The 20,737-nt window shown below is 42.0% G+C and overlaps 1 protein-coding gene across 2 annotated transcripts in view; it reads left to right on the top strand.

The window, feature by feature from the left end:
- KCNQ3 (potassium voltage-gated channel subfamily Q member 3) overlaps positions 1-20,737 on the top strand; it is a 192,906-nt gene that overhangs the window by 140,854 nt on the left and 31,315 nt on the right. For both annotated transcript variants that reach the window (XM_033057541.1, XM_033057533.1), the window contains exons 2-5: positions 13,283-13,373; positions 16,005-16,131; positions 17,817-17,989; positions 19,952-20,107. In XM_033057541.1, coding sequence (XP_032913432.1) covers positions 13,283-13,373; positions 16,005-16,131; positions 17,817-17,989; positions 19,952-20,107 — 547 coding nt within the window. The remainder of the gene's footprint in view (positions 1-13,282; positions 13,374-16,004; positions 16,132-17,816; positions 17,990-19,951; positions 20,108-20,737) is intronic.

Here is a 20,737-nt window from a genome sequence, read left to right as displayed (position 1 = left end):
GTGGAGTGGATGAAGGGGAGATGAGACCCTGAAGGGGCAGGCAGAGGCATACAAACCACACCAATGCATGCTGACTCTAAAAAAGGAGCTGGTAGCTCCCAGAAGCATAGTGAAATGTTTCATATATACCTGAGAAATAAATGTGGATTTTTATGTCTGAATCCTAGAAAATTAATCTATACTTTATTTGTTCCCAGCTGAATGGAAGTAATTATGGAAATTCATGCATGCAAAAAATGTCTGATCTGATACACTGCTACCTTATCAATTAGGAGCATTTTGTGGCTCCCATCTAGCCAACTTACTGTACCATAAAAGCAAGTAGAGAGGAGCCAATAACCCCTGAATTCAATCTGGTTTTAGCTGTTATTTCTTGTTTCTTCTTTTATGATCTGACTCATGAAGTTTGGATCTGTGGGCCATCAACTGGCTGATTGGGATTGCTGCTAAATTAGCTGATGAAGTCATTGCTGGATCTAATGGTTGCCATTTAAACCCTGCTTCTGAGCAGATAATGGAAAGGTTAATGCTGTAATAAAGGATGAAGACATACACATGTGCAATTTATTCTCTGCTCTGTAAACTGGGGCACTAATAAAAAATTGTGCTGGAAATAAATAAACAGACTGAAATAGATAAATAAATAAATAAATAGAACAGAAAAACAAAACTACTTCCGGAGGTGAGAAAACATTTCTATGTGACTGCATCCTCCAACATAAAGAACATGTTAAATAATTATAGAAAGAACAAAACTGATGTGAGTTTAAGCAGTGGAGCAAGGTTAAAAGATGCAACAGAATACACAAAATGACAATTGCATTATTAATTTCTAATGTGCAGGCTCAAGGGAAAAGCTGCTCCTGCTTTTGTGCACAGTGTGGCATTTCTTTCATAAAGATAGCGACTCAAGATTCCTGGCAAAACAATATTTGTGTTTGAAACATTTCACACACTTTTGTATTCTTCTGTCCTGTAAAGGAAAGAACATAATGATCCATGCTGGAAGAAGGAGCACAAGTTCCCTCAAGAGTGTGAAGAGTGAAATATTTCTTAGCCTGCCCCATAACTCCAGTAATGGTGTGTGCAGAACTTAATTACATGCTTTCTATTGTGGGCAAGTTGAATCACTTGTGTTAGATGAACAGCATCCACAGCCACATTACATCTGTTTAGTGTATACCTAAAGCAAGCACCTTGAGATGTATCTAATAGTCTTACAAGCAAGCTGAATACAACCATGTGCTTGTTTTTTAAATGCCACAGTGACCAAAATAGTGCCGGTAATTTAATGTGAAGCATTCACCATAAAACCCTTTCAAATTCTGTGAGTAATTAGCTTTATCATTAAACTTACCCATCTCCAGAATTCAAATGACTTGAAAACTGGTAGTTACCAGGTCTTGCAATTTTACTGGCATTTCAGTGCCTGGGTTTGTTTTGGTTTTCTAGCTACAATTCTCCTTCACATAAGAAACTAAGCTTTTTTTTCTTTGGAAACTCTTACCTTTATAGTTGTCTGTGGGAAAACAATAGAAGTCATCCACACCTAAGTGTAAAAATGGTGCAAGGAAGTATTTCTAAGAACAGATCATTATTTGGGTCCCCAGATGAACTGCCTGGGACTGGCTTCTCAATTTCCTATTTAAAAATAATATGGACTACTTTGAGTATAAATCAGCATTCTGAAACTATTTGGGACTACTGCTGCTGGTAAGCAATAGAACAATCAATGAGCATCTTGATCAAGACTACTCAGAAAACAGCCCTGAAACAGTTACAGCCTTGAGATAAATAATCAGTGTGGAGAACAACTTCAAGCCACATTATACCAAATACAGATGTATAGCCAGTGCTGTGGATAGCCAGGGCTAAGATCTCTCTTTAATTACAGAACTGAGGGATTGTCTGAGTCAGTAGGTCTTTCACACAGGAAAGAGTCACAGCCTAGAGCTCATTTACTCATGTTTTCTGTAGCCACACGGCAAGTGTAGCTCCCCATCCCTGGACATATCCTGGTGGGTCGTAAAGGGAAAAAAACCTGACTTTTCACACCCTTTAGGTGTCAACCATCATGGTTGTCTGGGAGATCAATAAAAACCTAGGACTGAAGTTCATCCTTCTGTAACAGCCAGTATTCAGCACTGGCAGAGGCACTGCAAGCTGTGAGCAGAGCACCAATATTGGTACTTTCTGCTCCAGACTTTCTGTTCACCTGCATGAGATGAGATTCAAGACATCACTCGGATATTCAAATCAGGCACCCAAATATCTGTGTGTGTACAGATGATTGAAGTGTGTGCAGCCCCACTAATGTAGCTGGCAGTGCCTGTGGAGCTGAGGGCTGGTCAGCTCACTGAGTGAGCTTTCCTGGCTCTCTGGCTGGTCAGATCTGTCATGCTATACCTGAATACGGATTTAACTCTCCTCCCTTATTGATTCATTTCTATGAAATTCCAGCCACTCTGCACTGATGCCACAAGAGAAATGGCAAAGCTTGAATTAAGAGTGGGAGTTCCTGTTCCATGGATGTCAAGTCAGAATGGGAAAGTTATGTCAAGACTGTCTCTCACTGTGCCCAGTATTTCCCTGTTACAGACAACTTTTCTTCTTTAAAACCAGCTGTTCCATCTAAGACACACACTGGTTTTCAAGGATACAAACATGCTAGTCCTATCAGTGTTTAACACAGATTTAACTGTTTTGCTAGATTGTATTCTGCATGCAGGACTTCTCATTACTGCATTTTTTTCTATTTTTCTAAATGTACTTTACATATGCTGAAATCTCTGCCATTTCAATTTACTTATTCAGCTCAATAGATGTCTTTCTTCAAATAAAAACAAAAATATCTCCTTCCATATTGCCATTTTTCCCTGAGGGTTTGATAGAATTGTTACTGTTTGGACCTGTCTTGTTAAACAGGGATCATGCAATCTGAAACATTTATGAGCCAGTTGAGCAAAAGGGCCATCATACATTGTGTTGAGAAGCATTGTTGCAGATGCTGGTGAAACATTTCAGGAATAAAATTGGACAGGTCTGGAAAAGACTGATAACCTCCTCCAAAGCCCTCAACTTCAGGCATCAAATGAAATGTTACACACTTACATTTGATCATTCTGAATTTTGAATACTGATTAATTGTTTATGGTAATGCAAACCAGCAGAAATACTTTAAAACAGCATCAGATTTACACAGGTACAAATACTGTGTGCTAATGATACTGTTCCATTGCATAAATCCAAGTCCTGATGATACAATGACCTCCAAAGAGCTTACCCAAAGTTCACCTCCAGTGAGGCTGTGATTCATGTGCCACACTAACACAATTCATCATTTGCTAATGAATGTGAGCTGGAGATGGGAAAGGAGCACAGATAACTCATCTGCACCCCACACTCCAGCTGTTGCTGTGTTGGTCTCAGTGCTCCATCAACACCATGGGTGTGCAGCTGAGAGCCTTCAATGACTGTCCTGTGGAGATGCAGATCTTACAGAAATTCCACATAACACAGCCTCTGTAAGCACTTAAAAGTTATTGACATATTCTCATCAGTTTAAAGGCAAAATGTTGAAAAAAACCACTATTATAAAGGGATTTTGTCTTTAAACAACTGATCCTCCTCCTCACATTTCTATCCAGACCATGTATCTCATCATGTGTTAAACCATCAAGGCAGCAGCTGACATCTTAGGGTCAAAATCCACTTTTTGTCCCTTTTTTATCTTCTCAACAAATAGATATATATAAAAAAATCATAGCGTTCATATAGAACTATCAGAGAAGAGAAGCCTTCAAATGTGTTTTGCAAGGCAGGTATTAAAAGGCAGAAGAACTGTAGCACTGGTTTGATTGGTGTGAGGCTGAGTTACAGGGAGTGGTTTCATTTCTGCACTGAGAGAAAGGGCCTGGCATCAAACATCTGGCCATCTGGGGAAGGTGTGATTGGGAGACCATGCTCAAGTTCCCATCCAAAAGAGATTTTCATCCATGTGACCCTGTGCTCAGGGCCAGAAGTCTGACACCACTCTTGGTTGGTACAATGGAGCCATCTCCTTCAAAAACACAAAAAAATTGGACTTGGATCACGTGCACCAAGTGCACTGTGAGACTCCATACAGGGCTGGAAGAACCTAGGGGAAGAACATCTGTTTTCCCCATGGAGCAGCAGCATGAGGGTGAATTTGCATTGTTGTGTCCATTATTACTGGATAAAAGCCCATCCCTTGGATCAGGCTGAGATAAGTCTCCTACACTGCTTAAAAATGAGTATTTTATCTGAGATAATCTAGAGCCTCTGAGACATTCCCAGTTCTGTTCTATGACATACTTAAGGATATTCTGCACTGAGTTGCCTTCCCCTGGCTTCCAGCTAATGCCATTCTCTGGGGCATTATGCTGGAAATGAGCCAGAGCTGTGAATCCTTGTCTGACTGATCACCAATGCCAAACTACTGCTATGGAGCACAAAGCAAAGGTGGAGTTTGGGGTAAGAAAAGGTTTATAGGAACAGCATCAAGTCAAACTGGATTAAAAATCTGGTTTAATTTCCAGTGAAATTTGTTCTATTAATATAGTATTTTGCCTGTGTCAATTTGTGTATTCCAAGAAAAAACATTCCTCTACACTACCACTGCTCTTTTTATCCACGGCTCCTGTGACATGAAGTTTAGCCCTTGCATCTTTTAGCACAGATCCTTTCTCCTCTTCTTCTCTCCCTGTGGATAAAGTGAGGGCAGCTCATCCCCTTTGCATTCTGCACAGTAAGAAATCCTTCCCTGACTGACTGATGTGAGCTTGTTTTGTAGGACCACTGGATCTGTGGATGGGTCATAGTCTACAGACCAGATTGTTAAGAAAAGCTGATGTGCAGTGTTGTCAAATAATCTAAGTTGCAGTAATGACTCTGAACTCTTCACTTATAAAAAAAAGAAATTCAGAAAGTCTTTCTGGATTTAGAAATCCCCAACAACTGGATGGTTCAAAGCAAAGATCTGAGACCTTTGTCTGATTTTCTCCATGTCAGGCAGTGATTAAACACTATGTGGAAAAGATCTATCTTCCATTCTAGCTGCAGAACTTCATGCTTTAAGCTGGAAAAGCCCCGAGTCAAGTGCTCTGAGTCACAACTGTGACCACCTCAGGTGCAAAATGATAGAGCTCACTTGGAGTTAATGCTGGCAAATCCAGAGAGCCTGCCTAACCTGAGAGAACTGAGCCATGTGTCTGGCTCCACAGAAGCTGCATTACCAGGACACCCTTCATTGTCCATGATGGAAAACCCACTGAACAGCAGTGCACCTCACCTGGAGTGTACTGGCAGTGCTGTTGTGGGGGCAGGTCCATGCTCCTCTTCCTTACACAGCTGCTAATCTTTGGCCAGGCCAAAAAGTCCATCAGGAATGGCACCAGGCAGCTTTTCTTCTGAATGTCCCACTCCAGGTGAGAACTGGGATCCTTGCAGGAAGTGCTCATGTTCTCACCTAAGGGTGACTGTGATGAGTTTGAGAAGGCACAGGCAAAATAAATGCAGTCCCAGCTGAAAATTGTTTTTTTCAATTGACATCCCACATGGCTTAAGTGCTACACTGGACTGGAATTGTTGGCATTTTTGAAGGTATGAGGTTTGCAATGTATGGTCAAAAATAGATAAAAACTCAGCTATCAATACTCCCAAATTGAAGTTGAAGTCTTGAGTAAAGAGCAAAGATTCTCTTTTCAGTTCATTGTAAGAATCTCTCTGACCACCAAATCATTATTATCAATTTCCTACCTAGTAACTCTGTATTAGAGACTACAGAAGCTTTTTCTGGACAGTGCTGCTTTCATATTAGAAATTCAGCTATGCCACTTTGGAGGACCTAATATATTTGATGTGTGTGCCTGCGAGAAAAGGGAGTTTGATCAGGTGGAAGAAAGGGTGAATGGGCTCTTTGGATTTTTCTGTTTGTTTTCTTTGCCTGCTACAGTCTTTTGATCTTCATTGATTTCAAATGGGAAGGTAGAAAATACCACAACACTGATCAATCAAGGCAGAAGTCACAGCTGTGGGTTCAGAAGTTATTCTCATTTGCACTTTTTTGAAATTTCTAAAACTTTATTCAGGGGCATAACTCATTCCTCTCCTTTCTAAAGAAACAAGGAAGGTTTTGTGAGGAGATCAGTGTATGTCCCTGTGAGACATCCTGAATCTGGTGTACTCCTGAGATTTTGTCATATTTGGAAGTAGACTCCTATATCTTTTGTCCCTCTGGACAGAGCAGTCTTGGTGACATTTAAAAAGGTATCTTCCTAGAAATTTTTCTCCAGATGTTTAAGCATTGATATGGATGATTGCTACTCTTACCTTAGGCTCTCTCTGTCATCTAAATTCACTTTACAGAGTTTGCTGAAGTCTGGGCACTTGACAACTCAATTACAGGCTGGCTTTCAAAGGTCCAGCACTTTTATTTTGCAAAATTTAGCAGAAACCAATGTAGGAATCTTAAGGTTTACCTTCAAATTACTTCATGCAAGTTTTTTAGTGCCTTTTGGAGAATGTCCTGTCAGAAGCATTTCTGCAACTCGTTTGATTCACATTTTTGCAGCTGGGGCTGCTGGGTGATGTGGTTTGGCTCCGTGCTCTCCCTGCCCTGCTGCACTGCATGGCTCACCGTGTTCTGCAGCCTGTGTGTCTCAACTCAATTAGCAGCTTGCTGCCAGCCAGAGATAAGCCCATGGATAGGCATTCTGGTCATGGCAGATAAAAGCCCCAAACAATAGCTCAGTCCGATGTCCTTCACTGAATATAAAAATAGAATTTAAAACCACTAATGAAGCCATTCAGGATATTTAATTGCAAGTCAGAAGTTTTTCCATCCTTATTCGAGCTGCAGGGGAATAGGAGACATCTAACCCCATGGTAGCTAATGTTGTCATTGCCTCTCCTTTGCTCCTGCCATCTGCCTCCCACTCAGTCACCCATGTGAGAAGATAGCTTGGTCTCTCCCAGTAATCTACACGTGCCAGGAATTTAGGAGCACTTTTAACACTTGTCCCAGGAAGATCTTGGTATATGACTCTTGTCTTCTAAGCTGAGAAAACACGGGCAGGGAAATGCAGTGCTCTGGGCTGTTTTGGAGTCTCACACCAGCAAACCTGGGAAATGTGTCAGGCCATTCTTCAGAAATGTCCCCTTAAGCAGAAAATACAGATTGATAGTGTCTGTGCTGTCTGACATTGCTGACCCAAAATGTACCAGCATGCCAGAACCCTGAGAAAGACGGCAATGGTGGTCAACAGGGCTCAGAAGAAAAAAGCTTTCAGGACTGGGCCTGAAAAAAAAAGCAAGACAAAGGAGCTTTAACCTGGTTTGGTTAGTACATGGAGGAGAGGAGAGAGGAACCATCTGATATAAAATCTATTCTTTTGCACCCTAAATGCCCTGCTGTGAAACACAACTTTCCTCTCCCAGGTCTTGATTTTAAAAGCTTTCCAAACTCGTGTAAACAGCAGTGAATCTCATTCAGAGACATTCCTGCCAATGAGAGCCCAAGGTCATCAAAAACCTGACATGAGTAAGGGTTTGGGCTTCCTGCTGTGCCAGGGACAATGTCTGTCACTTCTGTCACCAATACACAAGTGTGATTCTGGGCTACCACCTCATCCCCTGCCAGGTCAGTTTGTATGCCAGTTAGGGCTCTTTTGGGGATCCTTCCTTACTTCCTAGGCTTTCCCTCAGCATCACCTGGAGGACTTTTTACTGCCTCTGCCATCACAGCAGAGCAAGAGTGCAATACAGATTATTGAGTGTGGCATTTCTGCCCTGTCCTTGCTGTCTGATGGCACTGGGACAGGGATTTCTACATGGAGCTGTGTGTGTGCACTCAGGGAAATCTGTGGATGCAAAGAGAGGAACCTTAGAACATCCCTTCTGCAGGAATTGTTGCCTTTTCTCTTCCAGGACCTCCACTAAGTTTCTCAGTGCTTTTCCCTGCATCCTCTGCCCTTCTGTAGCCTCACAAAATGTTTGGATTTTTGCTATCACCCTTATCTCAGTACTGATCTTGGCCTATTGCTTGGAAGTGCAGAGATTCAAGAATCTAAATATTAAACAGTGAGTATTCCTGAGTCTGTGGAAATCAGGCATGCATTCCTTTCTCTCTGCAAAGCTGTTCTCAAATATTTGGTAATGTCATTTTTTTAGAGTTAAAAACCCTGACTCAAGTTTCTCATTAGCAACCATAAAGCAATCAGTGCAAGATACTGCAGATGTTCTGTGAAAAATGAAGTTTGGAAGAAGAGAAAAAGATGATGGGTAGGAATATAGAGCAACTGAAAGAACTGTGAGAAAAGATGCATTTTTAATCCTTATGGGTAAAAGCCAATAGCTGAAGAAAATAAGGTTTTTCCAATATGAAATTTGGGAAACTGTGTGGGAATCATGGTTTAGAACCATATTGCTTTGGATACCCTAAACCAAAAATTTAGCAGAACACTGTCAGATTTTCCTTACATATCACAATCTCAGAGAATTCCATTAGCATTTACCAGGTGGCAGAGCATAATGAAACCAGAACACATGCTTCAAGGGAAGAAAATAAAATATCAAATGAAGCAAAGCACAAAAATCTAAGATTCATAAGAAAATTTGGACACAGAAAAGTCTCAATATCTTGCAAGAAGTGGTATTGAAGATGAGAGAGCAGACTGGGGTGATTTATTACTAGTAACTGTTCAGTTAGAGGCTAGAGGCTTTCTTACCCAAAGCCTGGATTATAATTTTGTAACCAGGATCCTTGACCACACTTAGATGTGATACCTAAATTTACAGCAAGGGATTTCAGAAAAACCTGGTCATGCAGGACTGCTGTGGCTGGCTGGCTAATTATTTCAGTGGCAAAAATACATAAACATTATGAAGAGGTGGTGTTTATAATTATATCCAAACCAGGGGTAAACATAAGGGGTGCCATTCAGCTAATTTACACAGTAAACCTCTCCACAGGAGCTCTGTGTCCTTACAGTTAAAGAAATATCTGTAGGTGCCCCTGGCCAGCTTGAGCTGTTTGCTTTAAATCAGCCTGAGCTTTACACTAGAAGCACACATTTCTCTGTATTAACTAAACTTCACTGAGACTTAACATTTTGTCCCACAGCAAAAAATTTGTCACAATGATACCACAGATGCAAAGGTAGTTTGGCCTGCCTATGGCAGATCTAGTGCTCAAAGCAGCTTCATAGGGAAGCTGTTTTGGAATAGATTACAGGCAAATTCCTACAGGATCTGCTTCTACAATTTTGAAGGAAAGGATTGTGAACAGAAAGCATGATGAGCAGACGTATATATAAAACACATAAATGTTCTCAGCTAGATCTGCTTTCTATTGGTTTCACATGAAAAGCCATAGAAGAAAAATTTAAAAAATGGGGAATATTAAAATAAGCAAAAATTTACCAAATGAAACGGTATGATGTCCATACAAGAAACATTAGATTAATGATCATGCACAGTCATTAATTACTTCTTTTCTGGGAAAGAATTTATTTTTTTTTTACTTTTTAACGCAGCAAAATAGTGCAGTTAGAAAATATGAGTATTAAACATGTAATTTCTAAAACTAAGAAAATATATTGACCTGAATAATATATTGTTTGTGACAGTGGCAAACAAGCACTGCCATTTGGTGGCCTGGAAATTATGCATACAACAAACAAATCAGATTTTTAAGGCATAATGCTGCAAATAGGAACCATGTAATGTGCTGTGAAAAATTATGTAAAATAATGGCAAGGATGATTCTGAAAAGCTGAAGAACACCTTCAGATCCTCATTTGGCATATGTGATATACATTCTTGAAGTCTGGACTGCCACCTGCTGAAACACTTTTTAATAGGGAGCTTTGACTTAATAGGACTCGGTTTTCACTTTAAACCTTGATTTTCACCCTATTTCTTTCTTCTAACCCTTAGTGCTCTATGTCCTATGAATCACTGTAACTGTGAGTAAATTTCAGATTTCCTCCCTTTCTGTCCCTTGTTTCCCCAGGTCATGGCAGTCTTCCTCCAGCCCATCCTCTGTGATTTCAGCACTTTCTTACCCTGTGATTTTCCTGTTACGATTTTACAGCCAGGCTCAACTGCTCAGCCCACACTGCTGCCTCTACCAAATGAAATCAGGCAGTGTAGGCTCAGGCATGTCCTGTTGCCAGCTGTCTTGATGTTTGCATGGGCATTGGTGTGCCCACAATACGGGCAGTAGCAGCAAGGGGAGGATGAATCTTCTTATGATCTTTGTTGGGCGAGGGGACTGATGTAAGAAGGGTGGAATCTGAGTGACATCTTCCATAGAAAGAGGACACAAGAAGACTTGCAGGCTTCAAAACCACCAAGATCCCGACTAGAAGAGGCTGGGCTGCCTAGCATCAATGCAGGTTAAAACTGATGGCGTGCTCTGAGCTGCAGTGATAATTATTGCAGATGCTGAGGACTGCTGAGATGAGCTGATTGACTTGGGGGTGCTTGCAGTTGGTGTTTGTCCTTCAGATATGGTGCACAGGAGGAAAGCTGACCCTTCCAAGATGGATTATGGTTATGGTTATGGTTATGGGGGTACTAACACAGGCTTTTCATCCCTTGATAACCCAGTGTGCTGTGGGAAGGACAAGAAGAGCGTGGCTCTGTGGGCTCTGTGGTTTTGGGGGCCACCCTGAGGTACTTTCATGGTGGGGGGTTCAGACCACAATCTCTTCTCAGATTTGCCCTCAAGATCATTCACAACGACCTGTAACCCTCTCACCCTGCTTTTCGGGGTTGTTTTGTCCTGCATGATCTGTGTTCTCATGACTGGGCTCTCGCTTGGAGCTGGGATTGTGCTCGGTGCCACGAGGAGGGATTGAACAAGCAGCACCCCAGCAGGTGTGCCTTGGTGTCAATGTCTGGGATTTTTATTGACCAAACTCTTTCATCGCTGTAAGACCCCTCTCCTTTTATCAAACCCGTGCGATGCCCTGAGCATCCCCGGCTTTGAGGGATGCTGTCTGCAGCCCCTCGCTCTGTGGAGCACCGGTACCCTCTAGTGGCAAAACCGCAGGCATTTTTAGGCAAAAAAAAAATTACAATTTCACTACTAACTTAACTTCTGTCTTCTTTTTGGACAAAAAAAAATCTGTGCATCATCTTTCATTTACAACAGTGTTTTTTAAAATAATATCTTCAATTAATGCCTTTAGTTTAAGTAGCTTATGGTGTAATGCGATGATGTAATTTCCTTGGACTGCTTTCAGTGAGTTTCACCTTTCATTAAATCATTAAAATGATGCTTGTGAGCTAATGGGTGATGGAATTTTCACGTGGTATAAAGAAGTGACTGTAGTGGAAAGTACCAAGCAGCAGCTGCTCAAAGCTTTAAATGGGGTGCTGGTGATGGTGTCACTCTAAAGGCAGAGCATTGGTGACTCGTAGTGAATCAAAGGAATCGTGTTGTCTCTGTTTAATTTTCACCAGTTTGCTCTTGGAGGTTCAGGACAGCTGGGTCATGGGTCTTGGGGAGCCAGGGAGCCACTGGCTTTCTAACTGCAAGGTGGGGACAGCAAGACATGGTGTGACAAAGCTCAAGGGCATGGCAGGAGCACCTCAAAATTCCTGAGTGAACTGACAAATGTCTTGAGTAGCAGGAGTGTAGGTAGAAGGTAAAAGACACATTTTGGTCTGTTTGCTACCAACTACATAATCCATGCTCTACAGCAGGGCTGGGGAGTGGGAAAAGGTGAAACTTGCCAAAGAAATCCAGAATTATTTAGCATGAGCAAACACATTTAATTCTGTTCTAGCCTTGCTCGAAAAGGCTGATCTGAAATTTTCCTGGCATGAGAAGAGTGAATTTCAGAAAAGCCACAGCAAAGTAATCCTTCAGGGTTTGCTATGAATTTTGAGACACTGTTGTCTTTTCCTGGCATTTAGGGTGCTAGTGGACTCTGCTTGGAGGAAATTGCCCCCAAAAGCCAGCAGGAGATATCTGGAGCTCACCTCTGTCCTTTCACTCCAGCTACAAATAATTTTCACATTCTCAGAATACCATTCTTTAGCCCTTGGTTTTCTCAGACACGAAGGAAATGAAAACCCAGTGCAGGTTAGAAGACACATGTGTCTGAGCTGAGCTGAGTCCCTGTCACTGCCTCCTCTGCAGGCTCTGGCTCTGCTCATTTCACCCAGTGAAACCAAGTGGAGTTTTACTCAGCAAGAGATGAAATCACACTACAGGAACCAGATTGAAATTCAAAACAGGTAGTATACATAAACACAGCTTGATTCTTCACAAGCTTTTTTCCCTGGATGATTTCAGTACCTAATGCCTATCATTTCTTTGAAGTACCCTAGTTATGAAAGCAGGGGATCCAGAGCGTTTACAAAGACATCTTTCTAATTTATTCATTAAACTCAAAATATTTCCATGGCCACCTGCCCCTCTGTTCCTGTGCATCAAGTTTTGGAAACACATTAAAATGCCCATGCTCTGGGTACATGAAGTACCAGAATATGAGCTTGCCCCTCTGCTTCACAGAAATAATTTCTATAAAAGATTTTTGAATGGCTTGAACCTGGGAATAGTTTTGCAAAGCAGATCAATTAGACTGAATTGGATTTGCTAGCAGTGGGAGTTAAATTTTTAGTTGAATTTCTGTGTTCTGGAGCCTCACAGACAGAAAATAACACAGGGGCAGCGATTTATCACACACTTGTTTACTGGAGGGCAGAAATTTACCCTCTCTTGTTACTCTTTCAAACCTTTTCATCTTTTCATCTGCATAGAAATGAGTGCAAAAAGAGAAGAAATAAAAAGAAATCCAATGCAGTTTTCAGGGGAGGGTTTGTCCTGGTGCTGCCTTGAAGGGTTTGCTGTTTCCCAGGCCCAGGAGTGCCAGGGAGATCATTGCACTGTGGCTGCAGTGCCATTCTGGGCAGCACACAGCTTGGAACAGACCTCCTGAGCAACACAGTCCCCTGCCATATCATACAATCCCTTCTGGAAATGCACTGTCACCCATTTCACTCCTGGACAATGTGGGCTGATTAAAGCATGTCTGTCCCAGGAACATTCTGACTCTGGATCTTGCCATGATTGCCAATTCCCCCTGGTTGAAAACTTCTGATCTTCATAAAACCCACCTCATTCTCACCAACAGGGAGCAGCCGTCCCATGGAGGTCTCTAGTCATGATTTATATTTTTTATTTCCAGAGCAAATACAGAGAGGATTAAAAATGCTGTGTTTTTTTTTTTCTTTTATTTCATTCCAGATTTCTGATTGTCTTGGGGTGTTTGATCTTAGCTGTCCTGACAACTTTCAAGGAGTATGAAACAGTTTCTGGAGACTGGCTCCTCTTGCTGGTGAGTAAACTGGGGCTGCTGCACTGCCCTGGTAAGGCCCTGGAATTGAAATCAGCTCTATCAGCAGGGATGGAAACTCACTCCAGCCCTGCATGCAGAGAGCTTTCTGCTCTTGGTCCTGGAGTAGTCACTGCACATTTACATAGTGGAGAGTTCCCAGTATATTGCCAGCACCAATTGAGTAAAAAATACAGTAATTTCACGATTATAAACCGCACCATTTTGACTAAAATTTTGGTCCAAACCCGAAGTGCGGCTTGTAATCAGGTGCGGCTTATATATGGACAAAGAATGGAAAGTTGCTGTTTTAGTTTGGAGGACAGGTGTCTGCTGAGAAAGGCAGAAGCTTTTCTTTGAAATGGAGAATGTAAACCCCCTCCCTCCAAATTATTATAATTTTGAAATCAAGGGGCTTTCAGGCAAAAATATGGAAATTAGGAATAACAGTTCTTTACTAGGGAAATTAAAATAGAAATACAGTACTACAAAGAAACAAACCCCAAACCCTGACAAAGTCAGAGTACAACCTGACACCCCGTCAGGCAGGGTGTTGGTAGCAGTCCCATTAAATGGTGGCTGCATCCTCCTGCAGTGACAGATGTGATTCAGTTGGAGCAGTGCTCCTGTACAAGGTGCAGTTTGTGCAGTTTCCCTCTGGAGCTCCAGTGGTGATGTGGAGAAATCCAGTTTTCCTCTGGAGTCCAGTGGAGAAAGGGGCTCCCTTAGTGTCCCAAAACCTCTGTTTTTATCTTGGTAAGAAATGTTGGGTTCTTCCCCCTGGCTGGAGCAACTCCCCATGGGATGCAGTAATTTTATCAGTCCCACAGTGGGACTCAATGGCCATTAGCAGAAAATGACTGGCTGGAGGAAGGATGGGTTGTGAAAAGAGAAAGAACATTGCCCTGCCTGGTTTCAATGGATGGCCCATTAGCAGAATATCTGCCATTGAGATAAGGATCGCTGCCCCCACCCTCAACAGATGGTGATAGAATAGAAACCTTTTATCTCACTCTGTATTGTAATCCAAGACAGTTGCTGACACCCAGATGTGCACCTTATAATCAGGTGTGGTTTATAATTGTGAAATTACTGTAAGTGAGGTTCCTGAGCAAAAAGAAAATGAGAGGAAAGAGCCTAATCTGAGGCTTTTAAATAATGGCTTTTCAGCATTTGTCCAACAGTCCTTCCATCACATTATCAGTAGCTTCCTATTGACCATGCCAGACCTAAGCACACTTGAAAAGTATTTTTGGGGGAATCTCTCAACAGTTTTTATTATTCTATAGTATTCTATTAATCCTAGTATTTCTTCCAAGGGAGGTCATCAGAGTCGGATTCACGCTTGTGTGCAATATCTGAAATTGCTGCAGGCAGTGCCTTTGAGAGAAAATGTATTCACAGCAAATACATCCCAGATTGCTTGTTCTATAAATACTGAAGTTCATGCTCAAGACTTTATTTCAGTAAGGCCTCTCATTCAGTAGAAGAATTAAAAAATAGAAAAAACTCTCACTAAATATAAAATGGCAAATTCAACATTTTATGAAAATGACCCTAAAAATTAACTTCCTTTGCTCCCATAGCTGTCATAAAATACAGGGCACAATGTCTTGCTTAACCTGGCCTTGTTTAAAGCATCCCTAGGGAAACTGCACAGCAAAATTAGTTCTAGGATCTCAATTTCCATTTCCCCTTGTACCTCCAGAGACACATAGATCCAAGCAAGACTAAATGCCAAAAGGAATGAAAGGTGAATTCCCCCTGCATGTTCTTTCTCAAAAAGTTACTGTGTGAAAACACCTTCATCCCTCAGGGAATGTGAAACTTGCTTTTGGTCACTGTTATCCTGCTTAGGCCCATCTTTCACATTTGAAAACGCCTGAGGTTATCTTTCCTTCTCCTGTGATTGTTTTTGTGTGCCTCTCAGCAGTTTTTAGAAGCTGTGGGTAATGAGCATGAGGAAAATTCCCCTTTTCCCTCTTGCCAGCAATTAGAGAGGAAAAGCAACCCCATGGCCCAGGCTGCCCTTGCTGTCTCTGCTGGGCACCCCAGAGAAGCCCTTTGCTCCCCATTCCCTCCCCATGCTTAGAAAGGTTCTGGAGCAAGGTGGAAAATCCCATTCTTTTGACCAGCAGCAGTTTAAGGGAACAATATATGCCTTAAATTTGTCTTATATATGTCTTTGTCATTGCTTTAAACTTGACTGTGTGAGTATCCTGTGTCCTGCCCCAGCCTCGACAGATGTGCTGCATGAACGAGCTGCTCTGGGTGGCCCTGGGGTGGTCCAGAGTGCCCTGGGCACTTTGCAGTCACCCCTCACATGTGTCTGCCCATTCTGTGTGGGGCAGGAGGTCTTTCTGTGAAGTAATTGTCCCTCCATTAAGGCAGGACATTCACCTTCACATTTACCCAAGAGCAGGGGCAAATCCTTCCTGCAGGGTACTTAGCAGGATGGAGAACTGTCCCACTTTGCCTCTGTCATCAATCTCAACTCTCCTCCACCTTTTTTCCTCTCTCCTACACATATCCTATCACTTGCACGTCATCTGTTTCCTTCAGCTGTATCCTTGTGTCCAGAATTACTGCAAAACTTGTTGTGAGACTAACAATGTCATTTGTGTCTTCACACAGGAAACTTTTGCAATTTTCATCTTTGGAGCAGAGTTTGCCTTAAGAATCTGGGCTGCTGGCTGTTGCTGTCGCTACAAAGGATGGAGGGGGAGACTCAAATTTGCCAGGAAACCTTTGTGCATGCTGGGTAGGCACATGCTCTCAACTACTGTTTTATTCATTCATCTTTTTGCCTTTTAAGCCAGTTTGGGGGATGTCAAAGAACTGGTGATTGGCAGTGCAAAGAGCCCTGAAATCAGACCTGCCCTTTATGCCAGGACCTGTGTCCTGCTTGGAGTAATTATTTGAAGTAGCCAGAAATAACTTGTAATTAAGAGACACTTGGCTACCTAATCAGTGAGAAAAAAACTAATCCTTCTACTCTTGTCCTGAGCCCCACTGCACACTTTTCTTAAGCTCATCCTCAGGAAGACTCTCTCTGCCTTCAGTTTCAAACCACTTGGGAACCCAACTCAATACCATCTTCCCCAGCTCCCTTTCATATTTGTGTTTTGTTTTACAATTGCATTGTTGGTCTCTATTTGCAAACAAGTATCTTTGTGATTTTACCCATACTGTCTTTCAGGCTTGGAAGGCACTGCCTATAATTATCCATAAAATTACTCATTATTCATGTTTGAATACCCTCCTGCAACTACTCATTATATCCACAAACCAACCAGCTGACATTTAGGAGTTCAGTCTGCCCTGAACACCTGTCATCCCCATTTGTTCACTGATTTTAGGATGCCCTCACTTGTTTGATTCTCTTCAGGCCAAGCACTGGGTTTTTTTCCTTTATTTGTACAACACAAAACGCTGTAGGAGCCATGGTGCTGCATTAATACAAGCTTCTCTTTCCCTCCTTTTGCTTATCTCATGGATCTAAATGGTAGACAAAATTGTGACAAATTTTCTTTGTGCATCTGTGCCATCCTTAATTTAGTAAGGCCCCTTTCAGTGCTACTGTTGTACAGATACTTCTTATACTTCAGTAGGTTTGTGAAGGCAGCAGAGTGTGAGAAAGTGGGATTGATACTGTCTCATTCCTTCTCAGAAGTGTCATCTCACTTCTGAGTATGAATCTTCATTGATATCTGGGTAAGAAACAGAAGATATCCTGGATTTATTAAAATCTTCTCTCATTTGTCACTGGTACGAGTTTGTTTTGAGAATGATTGGAAGTGAATAAATCTGAAATCTACTATTTTTGTCTGGAAAGAGAATATAAAGACAATTCAAAGTCTGAGTGCCCAGAGAATGTTTGAAGCTGTTTGTACCACTTTCTTCTTGTATATGTATACAGGATTAAAAAGTAGAGGGAAACAAGGAAAAGAAAGAAAACAAAAATGATTTATTCACATTTCAAACCTCTTCAGTTATGAGTAAATTGCTCCTGTGAGCACTTATAAAAAAGTATTAGCACTGACTTCAAGATTTTAGTGGGAAAACTCAGCATAAAGAAGGAAATTATAAGATTAATCAAATCTGAATTCTCATCTGCTGAGCTGTTCACTATGTGTTCCAGTGGTACAGGTGAAGATAAGGCTGATTTTCTGTCAGCATTAGGACACTGTGTCTGGGCGTCCCTAGGCGAGCTCAGTGTCTCAGGTCCAGTGCATTGATCTGTAAATAGATCCCAAGGCTTTCCAGGAGGCTCTGTGCCTGATGCTGCCTGTGTGGCAGGTGCAGATATCTGATTAATTGGCAGAGAAGGCATTTCCAGGCAGCTCCGAAACTCACCCAGGGAAATCTGCAGCACAGCCAGATGGGATTAAGGAGCAGGTGATGGGGCCACTTTTGTTGGCAGGCTTTGTTCTTTTTGCCTTGCAGATATCTTTGTGCTGATTGCCTCAGTGCCAGTGGTTGCTGTTGGGAACCAGGGCAATGTTCTGGCAACGTCTCTCAGAAGCCTCCGCTTCCTCCAGATCCTGCGGATGCTGCGCATGGACCGGCGGGGCGGCACCTGGAAACTTCTAGGATCAGCTATCTGTGCCCACAGCAAAGTAAGGGAGGAGCCAGAGCTCAGCTGGGCCTTGGGGAGAAAGGTTAAAAGGAAAGACAGGATGCACATGTGCAGCAGAGTCTTGGGTTATGTTTAGCAGTCCAAAATACATTTTTTTTTTCCTTCAGCTTTCTTCCCTTTTCCATTCTCTGAATCATTTCTGCCTCTTGTTTTACCTTTCTGTGCTCAATGGTGGTGTTGGGAAGCAAGAGCATTTTCATTCCCAAAAAATACAATATGAATTTTGCCTTTACTGTGAGTGGAAGCAGAGACATCCCTTTTATAGTGAAGGATGATGAAATCCTTGACAAAAATCCCTGGGAGCAACATGTTTGTAATGGCTTCTCAGACTTGTCTGATCAACAGATGGAGCAGGGCTCTGAAGGGATGGAAAGAGGCTGATTAGCCTGAGAAATGTGCACGGAAATGTGGTTTCCAACAGAGCTACTGGTAAAATTTCTCTTTGAAAGCTTAGGTCAGACAATACAGAGATGGACACAGTGGGAACCCACACAGCAAAAAATTTCTAAAGCCATCTTTGCTTGGTCTAACTTAAAGGTGTAATGAGACACACCCTGTCTTGAACCAGACAGGTACTTGTTCTTGCATTTTCACAAAACATTATTGCAAGTTAAAAACTATCTGCTTAAAATCCTCTAGATGAGATTTCTCATGTGCACAGGATGTAGACAGATTACATATACACCACTACATACTGCTTTTTCTTACCCATGAATGACATTCCTGACATTTTAGGGGCTTTGAAAGTTAAAATATGAGCTGGCATAGCATACTTAGACTTTGCTTATGTGTAGGGACTAATGGGAATTCCCACCATGTTTCATTTCTGAAGAACTTCTGCTTCTTCCTCATATAAACTTGCTACAAGACAGATGGCAGATAAACACTTATGTCAAAAATGTTTCTCAGGAACAGATCATGGAAGAAGTCTATGTATCAAAAAAATTGTTTTGAAATTGTTAAAGGCTTCATTGTGGGGATTTCATTCAAATATTACTTGTTTGGTTCCCCACCATGCCCTTTTAGACCTCAGCTGGCTGAGGGAGATTAGAGGGGTTGTGAGAACTTTGCTTTACTGGAGACAATGACAAAACAATTTTGCTAACAATTTCCTTCCATGACTGCACACCAGAAATTAGCTAGGAAAGTTTTTCACTTGTCTCAAGATCCAATTACAAAGTTCTCAGCTGCAACTTTTCTTTTGTTTGTCCCAATACAGTGAATTGAATTGAATGAATGACTAGTATGAGTGATAAAAATGAATTGGAATATTGATTTTTTTTTTTTTTTTACCTACCTCTGAAGACCTTCCAAAAAACTGTTTCTACCTTATTTCAGACATTGCTGGAATTCTGGGATTTTAGCTTGGGTATCTGCATGGCCCACCTCAGTGAGGTTAGACACACACTCCACTTTAGTAATTCTCTCTAAAACAGCAAAGTTTGGGGTTTGTTTGCACACAGAACATTTTCAAGGTCTGTTCTTACTGCATGAATTCATTTTGAAAACACAATTCACGATGGGATCTACTTTGATATGTTTGAAGAGATGGAAGTGCATCCTGCAACCTTGGCTCTCTGGAGGTAGGGAGAGGGCAGAGCTGTTGCTTTGCTTGCCCAGAGTGACCAAGCTCAGGGCAGAAGGAAAGAAAGGAGTCAAAGTCAGAGCCCTGGGTGCAGCTAAGCCCTTCACCCAGATTAATGCAGAACCACAACTGCAGGTTCCGCCAGGCTGCTCCTAAGGAAGATTCTGTGTAAGGCCCAAAATCTCTGCATCATTTCCCACAAAGTGCTGAGCTGGGCTGGTCATGGATGGGACCAAAGCCAGCAGTGACAGCTCTGCTGTTGCCCTCTGTGCTTCTCTCTCCTTCTGATGTTCATTCTGCCACTGTGGATATTGAGGTTCTTTCCAGCCCCTCCATGTTCGTCTGTTTCTTTTGCAGGAACTCATCACTGCTTGGTACATTGGGTTCCTGACACTCATCTTATCCTCATTTCTTGTTTATCTGGTTGAAAAAGATGTTCCTGAGAAAGATGCTAATGGGGTGGAGATGAAAGAGGAGTTTGAGACCTATGCAGATGCACTGTGGTGGGGGCTGGTAAGTAACTCCAAAAATACCTTATACCCTTCTTCAAAACTTCATATCCAAGAAGAGATAAAGTTTTAGGGATTTCAGTGCAAATGCTGCTATATTTGGGTGATTACACTGTAACAGTACCAAAGTAGGGATGCCCCTAAAACCAATTAACAGAACCTACAACCCTGTTGATTTTCAGACAAAGGCCCTTTGGTCTTTAAACCCCCTTCAGAAATCAATCTGTGTTCCTGGTGTCTGGGAAACCTCTCTTTTAGAGGAGCATCTCTTCAGATGGAACTGCACTATGGAGACTGAGCTCTCCTGCCAGCAATGTCCTGCCTGGGAGACCTTGCTCCTCAGAAAATGGCAGAACCAGAGCTGGCCAGTGGGTGTTGGGCTGTCAAAGAGCATCAAATGTTTGGGCAGTTGACACTCATGAGAAGTTTGGTTCTTATGGAGCCAGTGACTGAGATGTCTCTAGGTTTGGATGGAGGAAGTAAAAAACTATTTCTAGAAAGGTTAGCTTAACAATTCTTGTGTCTTCTATGCATTCCCCAAAGATCAGGGAATGCCATTGGTGGTAGGGTGCTGAACAAGAGGGACCTTTGATACATCTGTTCTTGTCTCCTGATTAAGAGAGGAGTGTTGCTT

This window comes from Catharus ustulatus, chromosome 1, assembly GCF_009819885.2.
Source record: "Catharus ustulatus isolate bCatUst1 chromosome 1, bCatUst1.pri.v2, whole genome shotgun sequence".
NCBI classification, from domain to species: domain Eukaryota; kingdom Metazoa; phylum Chordata; class Aves; order Passeriformes; family Turdidae; genus Catharus; species Catharus ustulatus.
The sequence above is the reverse complement of the archived record's forward strand: the minus strand, read 5'-3'. Positions and strand labels throughout refer to the sequence as shown.